This window comes from Eriocheir sinensis, chromosome 24, assembly GCF_024679095.1.
Source record: "Eriocheir sinensis breed Jianghai 21 chromosome 24, ASM2467909v1, whole genome shotgun sequence".
Lineage (NCBI taxonomy): Eukaryota > Metazoa > Arthropoda > Malacostraca > Decapoda > Varunidae > Eriocheir > Eriocheir sinensis.
The window spans coordinates 5,915,377-5,936,658 of NC_066532.1; the positions used below are offsets into that span (position 1 = coordinate 5,915,377).

At 45.2% G+C, this 21,282-nt stretch overlaps 1 protein-coding gene across 1 annotated transcript; it reads left to right on the forward strand.

Moving 5' to 3' along the window:
* Positions 1 to 752: 752 nt before the first annotated feature.
* Positions 753 to 18,455, forward strand: LOC127003093 (uncharacterized). Its single transcript, XM_050869507.1, has 4 exons — positions 753 to 782; positions 958 to 1,084; positions 17,237 to 17,430; positions 18,294 to 18,455. Exons 1-4 carry the CDS (start codon positions 753 to 755, stop codon positions 18,453 to 18,455), a joined length of 513 nt encoding a protein of 170 aa, XP_050725464.1.
* The last annotated feature ends 2,827 nt before the right edge of the window (positions 18,456 to 21,282 follow it).

Consider the following 21,282-nt stretch of genomic DNA (forward strand, 5'->3'; position numbering starts at 1 on the left):
GGCGTGGCGTATCGTGGGCGTATCGTGGGCGTAGGGTGGTGTGGCGCGGCGTGTTGTGGCGTCAGCGTGGCCGCCTCTCTCCGCAGGTGTGTCCGACGCGTGGCAGCTGCTGAGTCGGTTCATGACCTTCGCTGGTTCACACTCACGCCCACTCAGCGCCGCCTATGTGTGTGTGGGGGGGTAGGGGGGGGGAGGGAGGCAGGTGGAGGAAAAAAAGAGGGAAGAGAGAGAGAAAATAAGGAGATGGAGAGGAAGGAGACTGAGGAGGAGGAGGTAGTCATTCTTAGTTCTTTGTCATAATAGGTAATAGAGTAGGCTCGTGTGTGTGGGGGGGGGGGAGGGGGGGAGGCAGGTGGAGGATAAAAAAAGAGAGAAGAGAGAGAAAATAGGGAGATGGAGAGGAAGGAGACTGAGGAGGAGGAGGAGGTATAGGAGGAGGTAGTCATTCTTAGTTCTTTGTTATAATAGATAATAGAGTAAGCTCGTGTGTGTGTGTGTGTGTGTGTGTGTGTGTGTGTGTGTGTGTGTGTGTGTGTGTGTGTGTGTGTGTCAAGTCAAACCCTTTCCTTCTCGCCGCTCCGTCTCTCCGCCGCTTCATGTCGTTCCCTCCGTCGTGTGCTCCGCCGCGTCATCCGTCAGCGCTCCGTGAGTCGTTGCAGGGTTCGTTACAATACATACTTGTCGTGTACGGCGCCTGTCGCCCAGCTGCCGCCGCCCCGTCCGCGCTGCGTGTTGGAGGCCAGCCCAGCGCGATGCGGCCGCCCGTCTTTGTCATGCGGACTGTAATTTCTTTATTCTGTTGTGCTGGACGCGACCCGGGCGGCGGCGGTGAGCGTGGCGGTCGCGTGGCAGCTGTTGTGTTGCCTGTACGCCATGGCCTTCGAGGGTTCATAGACTTTTAGGGGACAGCGCGCCACCTGGCCTATGGGACGGCCGCTCTGCATCCGCCTCCTGCAGGTGTGGTGGTCGCGTGGCAGCTGCCGAGCTCTCGTGACCTTCGGAAGTTCAAAGACTCCAGCGATCGAGACGTCGGGCGCCATCTGGCTCACCGACGGGCACGACTCCTCTGAGGTCTTTGCTCAAGGTCGGGGCATCGGAGGGTTGGGGAGAAGAGAGGAAGGCGGAGTCGAAGGCGAGGAATGTGGAATGTACGGTGGATGGGGGACGGCGGGCGAAGGGAGGAGCCTGGGCAGTGAATCTGTGTGGGTAATCACTTGGGTAATCAGACATCCTGCGTAACGAAACCAGAGTCTTGGCCAGGGAGTGAGTCTGTATTGGTCATCAAACGTCCTGCATAATGTACGGTGGATTGGGGAACGGATGGGGAAGGAAGGAGCCGAGGTAGATAATCTGTGCTAGTAATCAAACGTCCTGCGTAACGAAGCTCCTGCCTTGATTCGTTATACAACAGTTTTTTTATAATATTATGCGGAGGATGGGCGAGGGCGGCGGAGGGAGGAGTCAGGCGTGTTGCTAATCGAAGGTAACCCATAACAAGACTCTGGTTTTTGTTCCGTTGCGGCGCAGTTTGTGTTTCCTTGTTTTTGTAATGCATATAGACTGAGGGGGAAGGCCGCGAGGAGGACCTTGGGAGGAGCCTGTTGTGTTGGGAATCACTGTTGCTGACTCATCGTGACGCGGAACGAATTTCAGAGTTTCATCACAAGGCAATCTGAACTACCTTGTTATTTTTTTTAAGGCATGTAGACTGAGGGGGAAGGCCGGGGGGAGAAGGACTTTGGGAGGAGCCTGTTGTGTTGGGAATCACTGTTGCTGACTCATCGTGACGCGGAACGAATTTCAGAGTTTCGTAACATAGCAATCTGGACTCCCTTTTTTTATATGTAAATATGCATAAGTGTTGGATATTGTTGTTTTCTGAGACGGAAATGCATGCACGAATATGAAGAACACCAATAGGCGTACCTAACATCACCAAATGTGGGGTACAAACTTGGCGGAGGGACTGTTTTTTGGGGGCCATTGAAGGTAACGGGCTAAAGAGTAGCCTATCCGGATATTTTGTTTTTATTTATTAATGATCCACGAGACATCCTAGAGCTAAATCAAAGTATGTGCTTATCTTTGTTTTCATTAATACACACACTGATAATATTTCTGTGAGGTCTGATTCACTTATTAGAGTGAAATTCTACTGTGATAAACAGTCACAAATTCGTGTCACTAGTAAAAATGAAACTAGTAATTTAAGTTTTGCCACCATGAAATATACACAAACAGATAAATATGAAAGCTCACGAAGTCACAATAAGTGACATCACCTGCTTTGCGCAGTAAAAATATGCTATTTCAGGTATCTGACACCCTCAAAATGGCGGGCCTGCTGCCTGGGGCCTGCGGGCTACAGCCTCAACGTTGCGAGATTGTCGTACTCAGCCGATTATATTTCCCGACTTCCTACCCCAAACTGTCTTCTGGGCTCCAATAACGAAACTAATTTTAAGTTATCGTTAAAAGAGTTAAATTCTGATGTTTCTTGGCAATAGTTTGGCATCAGAAACCGGTAAATACTGTGCTCTGAGTACGTCAATCTTGCAACGGTATCTATACGTATTTTCATGTTATTGTTCTGTTGTTTATTCAATGTTGTGTTCAAGAAAAGAATACTCATAATTTTAGTTAGTTTTTGGTTATAAGGATTCTTTACGAAATACAATTACAACGTCACCTCCTCTACCTTAGGAAACGTCCTGAATCCTGGATCGGCTATGGGAATGTTAGGTGCGCCTATTGAAAGAGAAAGACAACACAGAAAGAATGTAAAGGGGTGTGGTTTAGGAAGGATGAGGTTTTGGAATTAGATTGTTAGGTTTAGTCAGGTTAGGGAGGAAAGAGTATTGTTGGGTTAATTGTGGGTGTGGAAAGAGTGTAGCAGAGATTGTTAAGCATGTATAGCATTGCGTAGGCCGTAGGTAGTTAGCACATTTCAGTAGAGTCATTGGTTTTAGTTTCGTTATGTTTGGTTAGGTCAGGTTAAGTTAGGTTTGGTTAGGAAAAGGAGAAAAGGGTTACTGGGATGGGTATGGGTGTGGAAAGAGTGTAGCAGAGAGGTGTTAAGCATGTATTGGTTTTAGTTTCGTTGTTAGGTTTGGTAAGGTCAGGTTAAGTTAGTTTTGGTTAAGAAAGGGAAAAAAGTGTTATTGGGATGAGTATGGGTGCGGAGAGAGTGTAGCAGAGAGTGTTAAGCATGTATAGGATTACGTAGGTAGGTAACACACTTCAATAGAATCATCGGTTTCAGTTTCGTTAAGTTATGTTTGGTTAGGTCAGGTTATTAAAGGAAAGTTTAACGGAGGACAAGATGAAGGGTTAGGAAAGGAAGGGGGAAAGGAAGGTTAGAGGAGTAGGGAAGGCAAGGGGAAGGAGGGGGAATAAGGGACGGGGAAGAAAGGGGAAGGAAGATTAGAAGGGAAGAAAAGGGAAAGGAAGGAGGAAGGAGGGGAAGGAAGGGACGGGAAGGAAAGGGGAAGGTAGGGGAAGGAAGATTAGAGGGGAAGCAAAGGGAAAGGAAGGAGGAAGGAGGTGAAGGAAGGGACGGGAAAGAAAGGGGAAGGAAGATTAGAGGGGAAGAAAAGGGGAAGGAAGGAGGAAGGAGGGGAAGGAAGGGACGGGAAAGAAAGGGGAAGGAAGGAGGAAGGAGGGGAAGGAAGGGACGGGGAAGGTAGGGGAAGGAAGGAGGAAGGAGGGGAAGGAAGGGACGGGAAGGAAAGGGGAAGGTAGGGGATGGAGGGGAAGGAAGGGACGGGAAAGAAAGGGGAAAGTAGGGGAAGGAAAATTAGAAGGGAAGAAAAGGGGAAGGAAGATTAGAGGGGAAGAAAAGGGGAAGGATGGAGGAAGGAGGGGAAGGAATGGACGGGAAAGAAAGGGGAAGAAAAGGGGAAGGAAGGAGGAAGGAGGGGAAGGAAGGGACGGGAAAGAAAGGGGAAGGAAGATTAGAAGGGAAGAAAAGGGGAAGGAAGGAGGAAGGAGGGAGAGGAGTTAGGTTTGGTTAGGATAGGGAGGAATGAGTATTGGGATGGGTAATAATTTGGGTATGGGCGTGAAAAGAGTGTAGCATTGGGTGTTAAGTGTGTATAGCATTGCGTACTTAGGTATTTCCGTAGATTCAGAGGAAGAAGAAGGGCGTAAGAGTGCGTGTGGCTGATTGGTTTGCGAGTTCGTTTTTATTCCCTAGCAAGTGACTCCCGACCAATGACGATAATAAACGTATACGTCAGCTCGAGGCATATTTGGGCCGACCGTCTGTTAGAAGAAGAAAAAAAGAAAGGGAGGAATTGCACACCTGAAAGTCGAAAATTATACCTTTGTTCATGATACTTTGTTTGCGAGGCCGAGTAATATAGAAAAAATAAATAGCCGTTATATTGGAAACTGAATATATCGGAACACCAAAAACCTTATTAAGTTTGACAATGATGAAAAAATAAATGGAGTAAGTTATCATTGAGTGAATAAATAATGATGAACAAAAAATAATTAGAGACCAAAATTAATGAATATGAATAAGTAAATTAACAAAATAAATGAAAAAAAAGGATTATTAATAGAATCTCAGTCACCCAAGGATGGAAAATACATTTGAACTAAAAAAAAGTCAGACTGAAGAGGTAGATAGATAGATAAATAGATAGATGGACTAATAGACAGATAGATAGATAGATAAACTAAGATAGAGATCGATAGATCAAGAACAAAAAAAAGATAAAAAGAAAGGAGGAAAGAAACGGAAAGAAAAAGAAAAAAAGGAAATAAATAGACAGAGACAGGCACAGACAGACAGAGAGGAAAAAAAATCTCAGATCAACAACTTTCTGGGCACGTCCCTGAAGGCCCCGCGCAATGAAACTTATGAAACTTAACCACGAGGTCTTGGAAACGCCCAAAGCGAGGCAGCGGCGGAGGGCGTGTGTCTGGGGGCCTGGGCGTCAAACACACACACACACACACACACACACACACAAACACACACACACACACACACACACACACACACACACAGATAGAGAGAGTGACGCAAGGAGAGCTTTGAGGTCCCGCCGTGTCCTTTCTGTCAGTTCGTGCTCCTGCAAAACGCCCTCAGCTTACAAGTGGATCGTCGACGACCTGGCCGGGAAGGGAACGAAAGGGACAGACAGGCGGCCAGACGGGGACATACCAATGGATATATAGACGTTGACTCAGCCACGCAAGCATTCTGAAAGTCACTCGAATGGACATATTTAGAGGCACGCAGGCTTACTGAGAGGCAGTTATTCAGAGGGACAGACTTACAGGTAGGCAAGCATATTTAGACAAGTACACAGGCACTTACAAACGGCAGTGAACAGACATACGGACAGACTATACATAATTATGCATACAAATGAAGAAACAAGCACATACATAAACACCCAGACAGGCATTCAGACCAACAGACACGGACACACACACATACTAACAAGCTACTCTAAACGGAACACAAACAGAGCAACAGACGGACAGACAAACAGAAGCATAACGGAGGCAGGTGTGAGATCAGACTAACAGATATACAGACACACACATAAGCAAACAGACACCAAGACCGACGTAGAACAAATATTTACAGACAAGCAGAGAGAGAGAGAGAGAGCACCTGGTTGTCCTCTTAAGGTAAACAAAAAAAAAAAAGCAGGAAACAGTCTCATAGTGAACGACCTCGGGAGAGAGTGACGACCTGACGACCAACAGGAAAACGCTAATTAACCTTCCGAGTGTGTCCAGGAAGAGGAGTGACAAGGAGGAGGAGGAGGAGGAGGAGGAGGGACTAAGAGTAGCAGAAGAAGGACGAGGAAGAGGAAGAGGAAGAAGATGAGGAGGAAGAAAAGGAGAAGAAAAAGGGGAAGAAAACTGACAAGGAGGAAGAGGAGAGGAAGGAGGATTGGAGGAGAAATAAGAGAAATATACGTAATGCCATAACCTCCACACACTCTCTCTCTCTCTCTCTCTCTCTCTCTCTCTCTCTCTCTCTCTCTCTCTCTCTCTCTCTCTCTCTCTCTCTCTCTCTCTCTCTCTCTCTCTCTCTCTCCCCTCCCCCCTCTCTCTCTCTCCAGGACTCTTCAACAGCCTCAGTGACTCATCTGAACCTTCAATACATGATTAACAGCGTCTGCATGAACCCGTTTAGCTGTCTCGTTGATCATATATTTATCTTATTTCTTACCTCTTTTTCTTCTTTCACAGTGTTCGAATTTATCCTTGATGTATAGGTGTGGGTAGGTAGCGGTTTATTATTATTATTATTATTATTATTTGTATATATTTTATCAGCTTGTTTCTTTTATGCTCGTTTTCTAGTATATTATTTCTTTCTCCGCTGCCAGTTGGAGGTGAAAAACAGGATTGGAAAGAAAAACACAGGATTGGAAAGAAAAAAACAGGATTGGAAAGAAAAAAACAGGATTGGAAAGAAAAAAACAGGATTGGAAAGAAAAAAACAGGATTGGAAAGAAAAAAACAGGATTGGAAAGAAAAAAACAGGATTGGAAAGAAAAAACAGGATTGGAAAGAAAAAACAGGATTGGAAAGAAAAAAACAGGATTGGAAAGAACAGGATTGGAAATAAAAAAACATGATTGGAAAGAAAAAACAGGATTGGAAAGAAAAAACAGGATTGGAAAGAAAAAAACAGGATTGGAAAGAAAAAAACAGGATTGGAAAGAAAAAAACAGGATTGGAAAGAAAAAACAGGATTGGAAAGAAAAAAACAGGATTGGAAAGAAAAAAACAGGATTGGAAAGAAAAACACAGGATTGGAAAGAAAAACACAGGATTGGAAAGAAAAAAACAGGATTGGAAAGAAAAAAACAGGATTGGAAAGAAAAACACAGGATTGGAAAGAAAAAAACAGGATTGGAAAGAAAAAAACAGGATTGGAAAGAAAAAAACAGGATTGGAAAGAAAAAAACAGGATTGGAAAGAAAAAAACAGGATTGGAAGAAAAAAACAGGATTGGAGGTGAAATAGATTGGAGGGGGAAAGAGGATTGGAGGTGAAAAATATTTAAGTCATTCTGATATTTATTTTGACTCTAGATGTTTCTCTTAGTTTTCTTAGTTTTCTTATTTGTCTTGGTTTTCTTAGTTTTTTTTTCTTAGTTTTCTTAGTTTTTTCTTTGTTCTTATTTTTCTTGGTTTTCTTAGTTTTTCTTATTTTTCTTAGTTGTCTTAGTTTTCTCATTTTTCTTGGTTTTCTTAGTTTTTTGTTTTTCTTATTTTTCTTATTTTTCTTATTTTTCTTGGTTTTCTTATTTTTCTTATTTTTCTTGGTTTTCTTAGTTTTCTTATTTTTCTTGGTTTTCTTAGTTTTCTTATTTTTCTTGGTTTTCTTAGTTTTTTATTTTCTTATATTTCTTAGTGTTCTTAGTTTTCTTGGTTTTCTTGGTTTTCTTAGTTTTTTTTCTTATTTGTTCTTGTTTTTTGGTTTTCTTATTTTTCTTGATTTTCTTATTTTTCTTAGTTTTCTTATTTTTCTTGGTTTTCTTGTTATTTTTTTGGTTTTCTTAGTTCATCTTTTTTCCTATTTTCGTCTATATCTATTTTGTGCTGCGTCTGTTTTTCTCAGTTTTCTTATTTTTGCTTAATTTTCTTATTTTTTCTTATTTTTTCTTAGGTTTTCCTCGGTTATTTCAGTTAATCTTTTTTTCCTAATGCTCGTCTTTTCAATTTTCTGCAGCTTCGGATTTTTTAGAAGTGGAAACAAACTCACAAACACAAACTCACCTTCCAATTTTATCTCTCATATTTTTTTAGTTGCTGGTGGGTCGATGTTTACCTTTACTTTTCTGAGCTAATCTTTAATTTCTGTTTGCCGACGCATGTTTCTGGGATTGAAAAGAATGAAAATAATGTAGTATCAATATTGCTAACAGTTTTAGATGGATATTTCGAAGCGTGGATAAAATTGGGCATAAACTTTTCTTTCTCCAACTTTTCCTTCTCCAACTTCTTCTTCTTCTCTTCGTTCTCCTTCTCGTTCTTGCCCTCTCCTCCTTTTTCTCCTCCTTCCTTCTCTTCCTCCTCTTTCTTCCTCCTACTAGATATCTTCCTCCTTCTCCTCCTCCTCATCTTATTCCTACGCCCAATCCTCATTTTCTTTTTACTCCTCTTCGTCCTCCTCCTCCTCCTTCTCCTCCTCCTTCTCCTCTTCCTTCTTCCTCCTCCTTTTTCTGCTCCTAGATCTTTTCCTCCTCCTCTTCTTCCTCTTCTCTCCCTCGTCCATTTTTCTCTTTCTTTTTCCTCTTCGTCGTCACTTTTCTTCTTTCTTTCTCCGTATCTCTCCTTCTTTCACTTCTTTTTGCTTATTTTTCGTGTTCATTTTCCATTTTTTGTAGCTAATATTTTACCTTCTCTTATTCCCATTCGTCCACTCCTCCTTTTCTTTCTCCTATTCTCTTCATTTTCCAATTCATCATGGTTCATCTTCTATCTCCCTGTCTTCTCTTCTTCATTTATTTGTTATTCTTTGTGTTCATTTTCCCTTTCTCACAGCCTTGGGTTTTAGCAGTGAAGGTGAAGGTCGATGTTTAATAAGGCCGTGTTGTTCTTCGTGTGTCAAGCCGTGCCTTCAGTCTTACTCACAGCGGCTCATGTCCACACGTGCAGCGCCCTCGAGACGCATAACTCCGCAGCAACAACAAATAACTGAAGGCGGAGGTCAAGGAGCCAAGATTGGGCAAGGTTCGGCATGACATAACCCGCTAATTTGAGAGATAGAGAGACAAATGACCAAATTAGGAGAGCGAGAAGAGCTGATGAAGGTAACCATCGGAGGGAAGCTATTGACACGGCCGAGGAGGAAGATTAGACAGAGTTCTGCATGAGGAAAAGTCGAAATCCAAAGAGAACTAGATAGAAAATAGACTGAGAAGCAAATGGAGCCAAAGTTAGTAGAGTTTATGACAGTAATCAATAGAAAGGAAATCTAATAGTTGACATGAAATCTAAAAATAACGATTAAATAATATTCTGAGAGGGAAAAAAATCAGTATAAAAAGAGAATGAGATAATGAAAACAGACAAAGAGAAAAAGAGATGAAGCAAGAAGAGTTCCTGACGGTAACCAAAGGAAAGGAATTGAGAGAGTAAAAATAAAGATACTATGCGTGAAAAAAAAACTTAATAACAAAAGAGAATGAGACAAAAACAGACTAAGAGAGAAATAAAAGTCAAACCAATAAGAACCTGTGACTAACCAATGGAGGAGAATCTATTGGCATGAAACCGAGGAGTAAAGATTAGAAAATGTTCAATATCGAGAAAGAATGAGATATAGAAAAACAGATTAAGAGAGAAAGAGAGCTGAACTAAACTACAGGAACGCAGTGAGCTCCCAGAAGCCTGATCTCTGGGTCCCCACAACAAACAAACACGAATCAAAGGTCGGAAAGTCAAGTTCGGGGAATGTTCAGCTGGACACAAACCTTTATATTAAGAAATGGAGGGTAAAAAGAGCTGTGCACGAGAGCCAAATAAAAGGAATACAATAATGAATTAGAATCTTCGTGTGACAACAAGTAAGCGGGAATCAGAGTTGAGAAGCCAAGATTAGATGTTCTGTGTAAGAAAAAACAAATTATTCAGAATTCACGTTTATACTAAGAAGTGGTAAGTAAAAAGAGCCGTGTCCGGGAGCCAAATAACAGGAATGCAATAAGGAACTAGAATCTTCGTGTGACAACAAATAAGCGGGAATCAAAGTCGAAGAGCCAAGATTATGAGGTGTTCTGCATAAGAAAAAACTTTTTTTTTTCACAACAAAGGAGGCAGCTCAAGGGCACAAAAAAAAGAAAACAATAATAAAAAAAAGCCCGCTACTCGCTGCTCCCAAAAAATAATCAAAAGAGGTGGCCGAAAGAAAGGTCAATTTCGGGGGGAGAGGTGTCCTGATACCCTCCTTTTGAAAGAGTTCAAGTCGTAGGCAGGAGAAAATACAGATGAAGGAAGATTGTTCCAGAGTTTACCAGCGTGAGGGATGAAAGAGTGAAGATGCTGGTTAACTCTTGCATAAGGGGTTTGGACAGTATAGGGATGAGCATGAGTAGAAAGTCGTGTGCAGCGAGGTCGCGGGAGGGGGGGAGGCATGCAGTTAGCAAGTTCAGAAGAGCAGTCAGCGTGGAAATATCGATAGAAGATAGAAAGAGAGGCAACATCGCGGCGGAATTTAAGAGGTAGAAGACTATCAGTAGGAGGAGGAGAGCTGATGAGACAAAGACCATTAGACTCCACTCTGCACTAAAGGGCTGTATGTGTAGAGCTCCCCAACACGTGAGATGCATACTCCATACGAGGGCGGACAAGGCCCCTGTATATGGATAGCAACTGCGCGGGGGAGAAGAACTGGCGGAGACGATACAGAACGCCCAACCTCGAGGAAGCTGATTTAGCGAGAGAGGAGATATGAAGTTTCCAGTTGAGATTTTGAGTTAAGGATAGACCGAGGATGTTTAGTGTTGAAGACGGTGACAGCTGAGTGTTGTCGAAGAATAGGGGATAGGTGTTTGGAAGATTGTGTCGAGTTGATAGGTGGAGAAATTGAGTTTTTGAGGCATTGAAGGACACAAGGTTCCTTCTGCCCCAATCGGAAATGACAGCAAGGTCTGAGGTTAAGCGTTCTGCAGCCTCCAGTCTGGAGTCGTGTACTTCTTGTTGAGAGGGTCTTCTATTGAAAGAAGTTGAATAATGCAGAGTGGAGTCGTCGGCGTATAAGTGGACAGGACAGTTTGTTATGGAAAGAAGATCATTGATGAATAACAGGAAGAGAATGGGTGATAGGACAGAGCCATGTGGAACGCCACTGTTGATAGGTTTATGGGAAGAGCAGTGACCGTCTACCACCGCAGAGATAGAACGGCCATAAAGGAAACTGGAGATAAAGGAACAGAGAGAGGGATAGAATCCGAAAGAGGGCAGTTTAGAAAGCAAAGACTGTTGCCAGACTCTATCGAAGGCTTTCGATATGTCTAGCGCAACAGAGAAAGTTTCACCAAAACGGCTAAGAGAGGATGACCAAGAGTCAGTTAAGAGAGCAAGAAGATCGCCAGTAGAACATCCCTTGCGGAATCCATACTGGCGATCAGATAGAAGGTTAGAAGTGGAAAGGTGCTTTTGAATCTTCCGGTTAAGGATTGATTCGAAAGCTTTAGATAGACATGAAAGTAAAGCTATAGGGCGGTAGTTTGAGGGATTGGAACGGTCACCCTTCTTAGGCACAGGCTGTACAAAGGCATACTTCCAGCAGGAAGGAAAGATAGATGTTGATAGGCAGAGACGAAAGAGTTTGACCAGGCAGGGTGTCAGCACAGAAACACAGTTTTTAAGGACAGTAGGAGGCACTCCATCAGGTCCATAAGCCTTCTGAGAGTTGAGGCCAGAGAGGGCATAGAAAACATCATTTGGAAGAATCTTAATAACAGGCATAAAGGAGTCAGAGGGGGGATGAGTAGGAGGAATATGCCCAGAATCGTCCAGGGTGGAGTTCTTACAGAAAGTTTGAGCGAAGAGTTCAGCCTTAGAGACAGATTAGACGGCAGTGCTGCCGTCAGGGTTAGGGAGAGGAGGGAAAGAGGAAGAAGTGAAATTGGAGGAGATATTTTTGGCTAGATGCCAGAAGTCACGGGAAGAATTAGAAGAAGCAAGGTGTTGACATTTTCTATTAATGAAAGAAGATTTGGCACGATTCCGGGCTGAAATGTAAAGATCAAAGTTAGCGGGAGTTCGACGGCTCTGGAACCTTTTGTGAGCTACCTCTCTATCTTTAATAACACGAGAACAAGCATGATTAAACTAAGGCTTTTTAGCATGAGGAATAGAGAAAGTACGTGGAATGTATGCCTCCATTCCAGAGACAATCACCTCTGTGATGCGCTGAGCACACACAGAGGGGTCTCTCTCCTGGAAGCAGTAATCATTCCACGAGAAATCGGAAAAGTACATCGTCAGGTCGTCCCACCGAGCTGAAGCAAAATGCCAGAAGCATCGCTTCTTCGGTGGGTCCAGAGGATGCACAGGAGCGATAGGACAGGATACAGAAATAAGGTTATGATCGGAGGAGCCCAACGGAGAGAACAGTTTGACAGAGTAAGCAGAAGGATTAGAGGTAAGGAAGAGGTCCAGAATGTTGGGCCTGTCTCCAAGACAGTCGGGAATACGAGTAGGGTGCTGAACCAACTGCTCTAGGTCGTTGAGGAGAGCAAAGCTGTAGGCTTGTTCACCAGGCTGGTCAGTGAAAGAGGATGAAAGCCAAAGCTGGTGGTGAACATTGAAATCTCCCAAGATGGAGATTTCAGCAAAGGGAGAGTGAGTCAAGATGTGCTCCACTTTAGAGTTCAAATAGTCAAAGAATTTAACATAGTTAGTAGAGTTAGGCGAGAGATAAACAGCACAGATGTATTTAGTAATAGAATGACAATGAAGTCTTGGCCAGATGGTATAAAATTCAGGAGAGTCAAGGTCGTGGGCACGAGAGCAAGTGATGTCGTTGCGCACGTAGGCGCAACATCCAGCTTTAGATTGAAATTTAGGATAGAGATAGTAGGAGGGAACAGAGTAAAGGTTGCTGTCAGTAGCCTCAGAAACCTGTGTTTCGGTGAGGAAGAGAAGGTGAGGTTTAGAGGAGATATGGTGTTCCACAGAATGAAAATTAGAACGAAGACCGCGAATGTTGCAGAAATTGATAAGGAGGAGGTTCGAGGAGTTATCAGGACACCTCTCAAGTCGGCAGCCAGAAGGGGAGTCCTCCCTGGGGGAATTTATGGTCCCCCCCCCCCCAGGCGGGGACTCCGAGGCGGTGTTTTCGTTAGCCATTTTGAATTTTGAATTTTGGGAAAAGGTGTGTGTGTTTTGTGAATGTAGTGTGGTGTAGAAAGAGAGAGGAACTGTCTTTAGAGAGCATGCTGAACTGCTCTCTGGTGTTTATGAGACAAAAGGGAAACGGTTAGTGAGGACATGGGAAGGGTCTTTGAAGGGCTTCAGCACCCTCCTCGCTTCCCATATATCCTCACCGGGAGTAGCTCACGCCCGTTCGGTAGGTGTCTTATTCAGAATTCACGTTTATATTAAGAAGTGGAAAGTAAAAAGAGCCGTGCACGGGAGCCAAACGAGAGGAATGCGATAGGGACCTAGAATCTTCGTGTGACAACAAGTAAGTGGAAATCAAAGTCAGCGATTATGAGGTGTTCTGCATGAGACAACACACACTACTACGAAACTGAGAGTAAAATGAGGAATACCCGAGAGCCAAAGAAGAGGAATGCACAAAGGACCCAGAAACTTCGTGTGAGACAACAAATAAACGAAAATCAGAGTCGAGAAGCGAAGATTATGAGATGTTCTGTATAAGACAAATCAAACTATTCAGAATTTACGTTTATATTAAGAAATTAAGAGTAAAAACAGACGTACAAGAGAGCCAACGGAGAAGATTGCACAGATTACCTAGAATCTTCGTGTGAGACAACAAATAAGCGAAAATCAGAGTCGAGAAGCAAAGATTATGAGGTATTCTGCATGAGACAACACTAACTATTAAGAAACAAAAAGAGAAATGCACGAGAGGCAAAGGAGAGGAAAGCACCGATGACCTAGAATCTTCGTGTAAGACAATAAATAAACGAAAATCAGAGTCGAGAAGCAAAGATTATGAGGAGTTCTGCATGAGACATCACAAAGTATTAAGAAACTGAGAGTAAAAAGAGAAACACATGAGAGTCAAAGAAGAAGACTGCACAGATGACCTAGAATCTTCGTGTGAGACAACATATAAACGAAAATCAGAGTCGAGAAGCAAAGATTATAAGGTGTTCTACGTGAGACAACACAAACTATTAAGAAACTAAGAGTAAAAAGAGAGATACCAGAGAGCCAAAGGAGAGGAATACACAAAGGACTCAGCAGCTTCGTGTGAGACAACAAATATACTGAAATCATAGTCGAAAAGCGAGGATTGTGATGTTTTCTATGACACAGACCACACAATTAAGGTTTTACAAGAAGCATCAGTTACAGTTAATCAAAAAGGAATGCAATTAGTTCTCAGTGGTCTCAGATCTCAACAACAACAATGAATATATTTTGACAAGGGAAGAGAAGAGAAGATTCTGACATATCCCACAACCCACCAACTAAGATCAATTATAGACCCAAATCGAGACGCAACTAGTTCCCAGAAACACCGCATCTGTACAAGGAAAAGCGGCCGATAACTCAAGATTCTGATATATTCTGCATCACACTACCCACCAACTAAGATTATATGAAAAGCAAGTAAAGAGACGCAAGGAGTACCCAGAAACAGCGCGTCTCTACCAACATCAAAACAAGGTGAAGGCGGAATAATGGAGTGGTCTAGTCGGCACGGTACGAAAATATATATTAGCAGATAAAAACAGTAGACTCTGCCAGGCGATGCAGGAGAGTGTACATGAAAGCAGTGGCCAGAAAGAAACCATGAGTCAAGATGAATGAGTGTGTCAACGTGTGTGTGTGTGTGTGTGTGTGTGTGTGTGTGTGTGTGTGTGTGTGTGTGTGAGTGTGTGAGTGAGTGAGTGAATGAGAGAGAGAGAGAGAGAGAGAGAGAGAAAAAAAATAGATATACTTAGATGTTTAGACCACACAGAACTAGGTGGTCTTTTTTCATTTTTACGTTCGTCCTATTGCACCGGTTAACTTTTTTGTTGGGGTCTTTTGCTCGGCCCCAGTCTGTTAGTGACGCGTGGAAGTATTTTATAGTGGCGCCATTCTTGCTTGGCTCATGCTGCGCCCACCAAACCTAAGTGAAGCGACGTCAAACGGGACCGACCGCCTTATGTTAGCGCGCAGGAAGTGGCTGTCGAGTATATGGTTTATTTTTTTTATTTTATTATCAGTCAATCGTGTTGCACCGAAAACATGAAGGTGAGCGCGCGTTTCATTTTATAACGGTTTAGTGAAAAAAAATATTAAGGTGCACTCTAAATTTATTTGTTTACACTTCATTTTTGCGTCATTATTTTTCGTTCGCAGCTTGTAAGAGTCGATCACAAATAATTCTGAGTCATCCACATTCCTTGAGCCATGAGTAATTTTAAGATATCTAAGCCAGTTCCCTTCGCGGCAGCGCTTCTAAGAGAGAAAACCTGAAGATATCTTATCGTCTTTCCTCGTACGGTTTGTTGCGCAAGGAAGAGAACAGAAACTGAACAGCGTACTCTAAATGAGGTCTGATTAAGCTTGTGTAGTGGTAGTGAAGGATCCTGTTGATGAAGCCCCACATCCTGCGTCCTCGCTGTATTTGCTGCCTCAGTGCATTGTTGGGACATGTTGTTGCTGGTCGCGACTTTGACATCAAGATCCTGAATAACGCACTTTTTTTTTTTTTTTTTTTTTATAGCTCTGTACCGCATATTCGAAGTTACTATTTTTAGATCTCACTTCATGACTCTGGTTGATATTCTACTCAAATTTTGAAGGTTGTGCTGCGGCTGTCCTAGTGAGAAATAGATAGATAGATAGATAGAGAGAGAGAGAGAGCATTGTGCATTTCTCGGGCGGGCAGGGGCGGGCGGGCGGGAGTGACTAAGAGACCCGCGGCAGGAAACACAACAGCGCCACGCATGCACAAACCACGCCCTGCAGCCTCACAACACCGCCACCACCACCACCACTGTCACCCACCAACGCCCCTCGAACATCACCACCACCACCACCACACTCCTCACCTCCCCAAACCCCAATCACCCGCAAATCTACCTCCACCATCACCTCCACCACCACCACCACCGTCACCCACCAACGCCCTTCGACTCCCTGCCGCCAAGCCAACAGCCCCTGCAGCCTTCTCTCTCTCTCTCTCTCTCTCTCTCTCTCTCTCTCTCTCTCTCTCTCTCTCTCTCTCTCTCTCTCTCTCTCTCGCTCTCTCTCTCTCTCTCTCTCTCTCTCTCTCTCTCTCTCTCTCTCTCTCTCTCTCTCTCTCTCTCTCTCTCTCTCTCTCTCTCTCTCTCTCTCTCTCTCTCTCTCTCTCTCTCTCTCTCTCTCTCTCTCTCTCTCTCTCTCTCTCACACACACACACACACACACACACACACACACACACACACACACTCTGCATGCATCACCCCGCCAACACAACCCACCCTGCCCACTCGCCACTCTGCTGACCTTGCCCTTTCATCCCCCTTGCAATCCCCGTCACCTTGTTAACTGCCTGCATCTCCTATCTGATTCTTGCTACAGCTACAGTTCCGCCTCTATCAGCGCACCCATTCAACACCCCGCCAACACAACCCGCCCTGCCACACGCCACTCTGCTGCCCTTGGACTCATCCTATCTTTTGCAATCCCCGTCACCTTGAACTGTCTCTGCATCTCTCACCAATGTTCGGTTATATTTGGTTGTTTCCCTTCCTTTCCTCCCTTCCATCTCCTCTTCCTCCTCCTCCTTCTTCCTCCCCTTTCCTTATCTATATCTCCCCCCCTTTCCTTTTCGGTAAATGCATCCTTTCCTTCTTCCTTTCCATCTCCTCCTCCTCCTCCTCCTCCTCCTCTTCCTCTGCCCATCACTCCTGCCTAACCGAGTTCCCCATGTACTCAGTCCCCACTCCCCAACGTTCTTAGTCCCCATCACAGTTCCCTACGCAGCCCCACTAATCCCTAAAGAGACCCCAACATCCCCCTCACTCTTACGTAAGAACCCAAAAGCCCCAACGTTCTTAGTCCCCACCTCATTCCCCAACGCAGTCCCAAGGTCCCTATCACCCCAATCACCACAGTCCCCAACGTCCTTAGTCCCCATCCCATTCCCCCAACGCAGTCTTAAGGTCCCTACACCCCATTCCCCAGTCTCCAACGTCCTTAGTCCCCATCCCATTCCCCAACGCAGTCCCAAGGTCCCTATCACCCCAATCACCACAGTCCCCAACGTCCTCAGTCCCCATCCCATTCCTCAACGCAGTCCCAAGGTCCCTATCACCCCAATCACCACAGTCCCCAACGTCCTTAGTCCCCACCTCATTCCCCAACGCAGTCCCAAGGTCCCTATCACCCCATTCCCCAGTCCCCAACGTCCTTAGTCCCCACCTCATTCCCCAACTCAGCCCCCAATATCCCCAAGGTCCCTATCACCCCAGTCCCCAGTCCCCAACGTCCTTAGTCCCCACCCCATTCCCTAACGCAGCCCCCAACATCCCCAAGGTCCCTATCACCCCAGTCCCCAACGTCCTTAGTCCCCACCACATTCCCCAACTCAGCCCCCAACATCCCCAAGGTCCCTATCACCCCAGTCCCCAACGTCCTTAGTCCCCACCTCATTCCCCAACTCAGCCCCCAACATCCCCAAGGTCCCTATCACCCCAGTCCCCAGTCCCCAACGTCCTTAGTCCCCACCTCATTCCCCAACTCAGCCCCCAACATCCCCAAGGTCCCTATCACCCCAGTCCCCAGTCAACAACGTCCTTAATCCCCACCTCATTCCCCAACTCAGCCCCCAACATCCCCAAGGTCCCTATCACCCCAGTCCCCAACGTCCTTAGTCCCCACCTCATTCCCCAACTCAGCCCCCAACATCCCCAAGGTCCCTATCACCCCAGTCCCCAGTCCCCAACGTCCTTAGTCCCCACCTCATTCCCCAACTCAGCCTACAACCTCCCCAAGGCCCCTATCACTCCAACCCACACTCCCCAACGTTCTTAGTCCCCATCTCATTCCCCAACTCAGCCCCCAACATCCCCAAGGTCCCTATCACCCCAGTCCCCACTCCCCAACGTCCTTAGTACCCATCTCATTCCCCAACGCAGCCCCCAACATCCCCAAGGTCCCTATCACCCCAGTCCCCAACGTCCTTAGTCCCCATCTCATTCCCCAACGCAGTCCCAAGGTCCCTATAACCCCAGTCACCACAATCCCCAACGTCCTTAGTCCCCACCTCATTCCCCAACTCAGCCCACAGTATCCCCAATCCACACTCCCCAACGTCCTTAGTCCCCATCTCATTCCCCAATGCAGTCCCAAGGTCCCTATTACCCCAGGCCCCAGTCCCCAACGTCCTTAGTCCCCACCTCATTCCCCAACTCAGCCCCCAACATCCCCAAGATCCCTATCACTCCAGTCCCCAGTCCCCAACGTCCTTATTCCCCATCTCTTTCCCCAACTCAGCCCCCAACATCCCCAAGGTCCCTATCACCCCAGTCCCCAGTCCCCAACGTCCATAGTCCCCACCTCATTCCCCAACGCAGCCCCCAGTATCCCCAAGGCCCCTATCACCCCAGTCCCCAACGTCCTTAGTCCCCATCTCATTCCCCAACGCAGCCCCCAATATCCCCAAGGTCCCTGTCACCCCAGTCTCCACAATCTCCAACGTCCTTGGTTCCCACCTCATTCCCCAACTCAGCCCCCAATATCCCCAAGGTCCCTATCACCCCAGTCCCCAGTCCCCAACGTCCTTAGTCCCCACCACAGTCAACTACGCAGCCCCATCAGTCACAGCAATCTCCCCCGCCATTCCACAACACCCCCATCCCCGCCTCCGCCGCCGCCGACACCACCGGATATTGTGACAAGGGCGCCTCATCAGGTCTGCCTCGTCGGCGCAGCATAAGTCAGCGTCGCCTGAGTCACGTGCTGGTGTTAGGCGGGAAGCGGGAGTTGAAGGACAAGCAGAGACAGAGGGAATGATGACCTGGATACGTTGAAGAGGCTTGGGGAGTGAAACAAAGCGGGTTGGATGAATTAGTTGGTTCGTAAAGGCGTATAGGAGTGAGACAAAGGGGGTTGGATGAATTAGTTGGTTCGTAAAGGCGTATAGGAGTGAAACAAAGGGGGTTGGATGAATTAGTTGGTTCGTAAAGCCATAGAGGAGTGAAACAAAGTGGGTTGGATGAGTTAGTTGGTTCGTAAAGGCGTATAGGAGTGAAACCAAGTGGGTTGGATGAATTAGTTGGTTCGTAAAGGCGTATAGGAGTGAAACAAAGGGGGTTGGATGAGTTAGTTGGTTCGTAAAGGCGTATAGGAGTGAGACAAAGGGGGTTGGATGAATTAGTTGGTTCGTAAAGGCGTATAGGAGTGAAACAAAGGGGGTTGGATGAATTAGTTGGTTCGTAAAGGCGTATAGGAGTGAAACAAAGGGGGTTGGATGATATAGTTGGTTCGTAAAGGCGTATAGGAGTGAGACAAAGGGGGTTGGATGAATTAGTTGATTCGTAAAGGCGTATAGGAGTGAGACAAAGGGGGTTGGATGAATTAGTTGGTTCGTAAAGGCGTATAGGAGTGAGACAAAGGGGGTTGGATGAATTAGTTGATTCGTAAAGGCGTATAGGAGTGAGACAAAGGGGGTTGGATGAATTAGTTGATTCGTAAAGGCGTATAGGAGTGAAACCAAGTGGGTTGGATGAGTTAGTTGGTTCGTAAAGGCGTATAGGAGTGAGACAAAGGGGGTTGGATGAGTTAGTTGGTTCGTAAAGGCGTAGAGGAGTGAAACAAAGGGGGTTGGATGATTTAGTTGGTTCGTAAAGGCTTATAGGAGTGAGACAAAGGGGGTTGGATGATTTAGTTGGTTCGTAAAGGCGTAGAGGAGTGAGACAAAGGGGGTTGGATGATTTAGATGATTTGTAAAGGCTTGTAGGAGTGAAAGAAGGCGGCTTGTGAAGGTGATATAGGGTTACGTGATGATCTGGGAAGGACAAGCAGAGACAGAAGGAAAAATGACCTGGGTACTCTGAAGAGGCTTGGGGAGCTAAACAAGGCTGAACTGGGTGACATGGATGGGTTGTAGAAGCGATGGAGGGTGACGCGATGATCTGGGTGGCTTGTAGGTATGATAAGAGGTGACATGGGTCGGCATTCTCATACGCTTCCATCTCTCACATCGACTCTTTCCAAAGGCCATATATGTGGCTTTCGTAGGAGTTTGGGGCATTTCCAGAGGTACTTTTATGACCCTGGCGGTACTCTGACCCTTCTTCTGTACCATGAACCTAAAGAAACACTCATGAAGACCCGATTGAACTCCTTTTTGGCCTTTGGAAAGAGTCGATGTGAGAGATGGAAGCGTCTGAGAATGCCGACCCATGTCACCTCTTATCATACCTCACGCCGGAAGGTTGAAGAATACGGCCCATGGTGACTTGGAGGAGCCGTTTTCTACACCCCGGCAGCTTGGCAATTCCGTGCATCATGTGTGTTGAATGGAGGAGAAGGAGGAGGAGGAGGAGAAGGAGGAGGAAGAGGAGTAGATAGAAGGGAAGAAAGGAAAGGAAAGGAGACAGATAGAAGAAGAGAAGGAGGAGGAAAAGGAGTGGATAGAAGGGAAGAAAGGAAAGGAAAGGAGACAGATAAAAATGGATAGGAAAACAGTTATTGGAAGGGATAGGGAAGGGAAGAAAGAGTGTGTATTAGAAAGTGGAAACAAAATTACTGAAGAGAAAGTGGAGACAGAGAAGAGGTGATAGATAAACGGAAAAGGAAAAAATAAAGGAAAAGGAAATATAGAAAGAGAATTGGAAAAAGAAGGAAAAGAGAAGAGGCGCTCGGTAAAAAAAAAAAAAAAAAAAAAAAGAGGAACAGAAGAGGTAAAGGGAGACTGTTAAATATATGAAGAGAAAAGGAAGGAGGGAGAGAAAGGAAGAAGAGTCCCGGTGTGGTGTCATCTGCCATCCACGTATCCTAAAACATCCCATCCTGATCTGCGCATGCGTGGAACCCGATGATTACAAATACAGTGTTGATATCGTAGTTTGTCCAGGAAATATGACAAGACATACAAGGGGTGAAGGTTATCTCATTTATCACATTTACTGACATACAAGGGGTGCAGGTTATCTCTTTTATCACATTTACTGACATACAAGGGGTGAAGGTTATCTCATTTATCACATTTACTGACATACAAGGGGTGCAGGTTATCTCATTTATCACATTCACCGACATACAAGGGGTGAAGGTTATCTCATTTATCACATTTACTGACATACAAGGGGTGAAGGTTATCTCATTTATCACATTTACTGACATACAAGGGGTGCAGGTTATCACATTTATCACATTTACCGACATACAAGGAGTGAAGGTTATCACATTTATCACATTTACTGACATACAAGGGGTGAAGGTTATCTCATTTATCACATTTACTGACATACAAGGAGTGCAGGTTATCTCATTTATCACATTTACTGACATACAAGGGGTGCAGGTTATCTCATTTATCACATTCACCGACATACAAGGGGTGCAGGTTATCTCATTTAACACATTTACTGACATACAAGGGGTGAAG